At 36.3% G+C, this 3,264-nt stretch overlaps 1 protein-coding gene across 1 annotated transcript in view; it reads right to left on the bottom strand.

The window, feature by feature from the left end:
- The window catches only part of LOC106877194 (ankyrin and armadillo repeat-containing protein), a 39,728-nt gene that overhangs the window by 18,128 nt on the left and 18,336 nt on the right, over nt 1-3,264 (bottom strand). Inside the window, exon 9 of the mRNA XM_014926036.2 lies at nt 1,176-1,377. Coding sequence (XP_014781522.1) covers nt 1,176-1,377 — 202 coding nt within the window. The remainder of the gene's footprint in view (nt 1-1,175; nt 1,378-3,264) is intronic.

Raw genomic sequence — 3,264 nt, 5'->3', positions numbered from 1 at the left:
CGATCTTCACAATGGACTAGGCTGATAGCTAGATCCGTTCTACACACGATCGCAGCTATTCGACATATCTCCTTGACATAAGTGCATCAGACAAGCGATACATTGGAAGGAAAGTTTACAAATAATGTAGAAGTTTACAAAAGAGATAAGGAGAAAAGGAGAGGGGGAAATGTGATACTTGTATGCGTACTATACAAAATATATGAACACATCTATGATGCAGTCTGCCTCATACAGGAAAATCTTCATCTAGATTCAATCAAGGAACTCTATCAGATCCAGGATCACCCTGAAACCAAGGGTATAAGCCCTCTAGCGTGGCTAGAGTGTGCCACCTAGGGCAGCCTTTGAGTTTCCTGTCCCGCGGCCCCATAAGCCTATACAGACTTATACAGTAGACACAAAATTGCCTTCCTATAAAAGCGTCGTCTGGGGCGGTCAGACTCCTAGCCCTCCGTCAAACCACGCTACTAATGCATATGTACATATCGTTGCTATTATGTTAAACTGTTGTATGTCCAAATTTGGCCAAATGCGTTTTTTTCAATATTTGATTTGCTTGTATTAGCCAGTTCTTTTGGTCAAACTATTGCATCTCCAGCTGCTTCAGATGAAAATTGTCAAAGTGTAGTACAATGGTTTGGCATTTTTCAAAAGTGTAGCAAGTCCCACATACGACAGTTTTGCAAAACTATTTCTGACTGAAAATATCATGCATGCATGGAGATACAATTTTGTGCACCCAACAGAGTATTATTGTTAAGCTGAAACTGTTGCTAATGTAAAAAGAAATGGAATGGTGAAACTATTTTTTCGATTTCTGAAAAAGCAACGTTTTGGACTCACGACACTTTTACATAATAGCAATGATATATATGTACACACACATCTGTGAATATCTATGTATATTGTGTGTGTGTGTGTGCGTACACACACACACACACACACACACACACACACACACACACACACACACACACATATATATATATACACACACACACACACATCTATGTGTGTATATGCATACATACATACACACACACATTTAAGTATATATATATGTATTTTGTGAGTACATATGTACGTGTTGTATACACATATACGCACCACACACACACACACACACACACACACATATATAGGTGAAGATTTATGTGCATATAATTCCTTACTTATCTTGAGTTTGAATTTCGGTAAATTCCTTATCCTGTCGCAGGAACACTTCAAGAATAGACGCCTGGTTGTAAAAAGCTGCACAGTGAATCGGTGTCCAGCCATTATTATCAATTGCATTGAGTTGGGCAAAATTGCAAACGAGGCACACAACAGCATCAAAAGCCCCACACTGAACCGCTAGGTGTAGAGCTGATGGACCTGTTTAAGGATAAGAGCAACGATTACTTCAAAAGGACGTTACGTATATTAGATGACTTAGGAAATAAATGCTTATTCTCTGGCACTAAAATCGACTTAATTATATAGTGTAAACATGGGTGGAATTCTGGTTTAAGTTCCCCGTATAACCCCGCATAGCAATTTTTAGGGTTTTGGAATTTTTAGAAAATTCTCCCGAATTTGTGTTCTACACGCGGGAATTCATACGATTATGCAAGATAAAAAAATTACTTGTGATTTAAGGGTGATTTAGCGGTTGTTTTTAGCACATAGGTCGACCACCTGATACCTTCCTCGTTTCTTTGTCACTTTGATATGTATTCATGGTTTTCAATATTTTTCTCCCATGATGCACCCAGGGGTGATCTATTGATGGGATTTAAGCAAAACATTCTGACTGTCCGTATTTTAAACTATGATTAAAAAAGAGAAATTGAAAAAGGGTGACACTTTTAGAATTTATGGAGGTAGTGGTAGTGGGGGAGAATTAAAAAAAAGGATCTGTCAAACTATAAAGATCCAAAAAAAAAATCATAATCGTATGAGTTCCGTGTGTGAATACAAATTCGCAAACATTGTCTGAAAATTCCCCAAAATAAAAAAAAAGTTACGATGGGTTATATGGAATGCTTAAACATGTCGTGTAAACATTTAAACATCGTCGTTTCCAGATCTTGCTGTAATGTTTAATCCTCCGAAGTGTTCTGTGTGTTAAAATCAATCTTCCTTTTTCTGGTTGTAAATTTTGGTCTGAAAAATTGGACTTGTATGCCTGAAAAATATGGTGGTTCATTTGAAAATGATTGAGCGCGTTGTTGTTTTGATTCTCTTCTGAGCAGAATTGTGTGACCCGTCATCTCTTTCAAAATCACGGATAACTGATACTTCTAGACAATTCAGCATCTGTATGAACTATCTAACGCTTTAAATTACATTAAAAAAAGGCAACAAAAAACACTAACACGAAGGCTTCCTTATTGTTTCGACGCTATTGCGCACAAACTGCGATAATAAACAAAATTTATTTCAAATTTTGGTACAAGGGAAGGAGTTAGTCGATTACATCGACCCCAGTGCTCATTTTATCGTACTTATTTTATCGATCTCAAAAGCAGGAAAGGTGAAGTTGATCTCAGCGGAATTTGAACGCAGAATGTAAAGACGGACGAAATGCTGCTAAGCATTCTGCACGGTGTGCTAAACGATTCTACTATATAAGATTAACGTTACAAAATAAGAGGAGTTATTTCCCTTGTCATCCTGTCCAGAAAATGGAGACAGTAACAATTAAATCACAATTTTGAAAGACTTGAACTTCACACTCAGTTACTTTGTACAAGTGAAAGTTACTGTGTATTTTAGCGGCATAAAATCCTCAGTGCAACTTTTCAAGTTCTTGTTCTTTTTCTTATAGATGAAAAAGAAATATTAAAAGAGATGCAAAGACTGTGTTATATGTTTAATTAGAGAAGAAAAAGATAGCCAGAAAAAGCCAAGTTTCATTATATAAACACTCCTTACTGCTTTTGAATGAACTTCATTATTATATATGAAAACACGCTGAAGTTGTCGCTCAGCAAAACTGAGTACAAAAACAACAAAAACAAAGATGTTTGAATTTTGTTATTAAGGGTTTTCTACCGGCAATTACTTTAGTTAATTTTCGGCTTATTTAATAGACACAAGTATGAGTTACTTCCCTTGTTAGTTAGAGTAGCCTCCCTTATATACTTGTATGTAACTTAACATCACATTTGCCTCGTTGTAAAGGCTGACACATTTTAATGCCGGAAAATCTCTCTCTCTCTCTCTCTCTCACACACACACACACACGCACGCAAATATGAATATATATATATATATATA

Source organism: Octopus bimaculoides, chromosome 9 (assembly GCF_001194135.2).
Source record: "Octopus bimaculoides isolate UCB-OBI-ISO-001 chromosome 9, ASM119413v2, whole genome shotgun sequence".
Taxonomy (NCBI): Eukaryota; Metazoa; Mollusca; class Cephalopoda; order Octopoda; family Octopodidae; genus Octopus; species Octopus bimaculoides.
The sequence above is the reverse complement of the archived record's forward strand: the minus strand, read 5'-3'. Positions and strand labels throughout refer to the sequence as shown.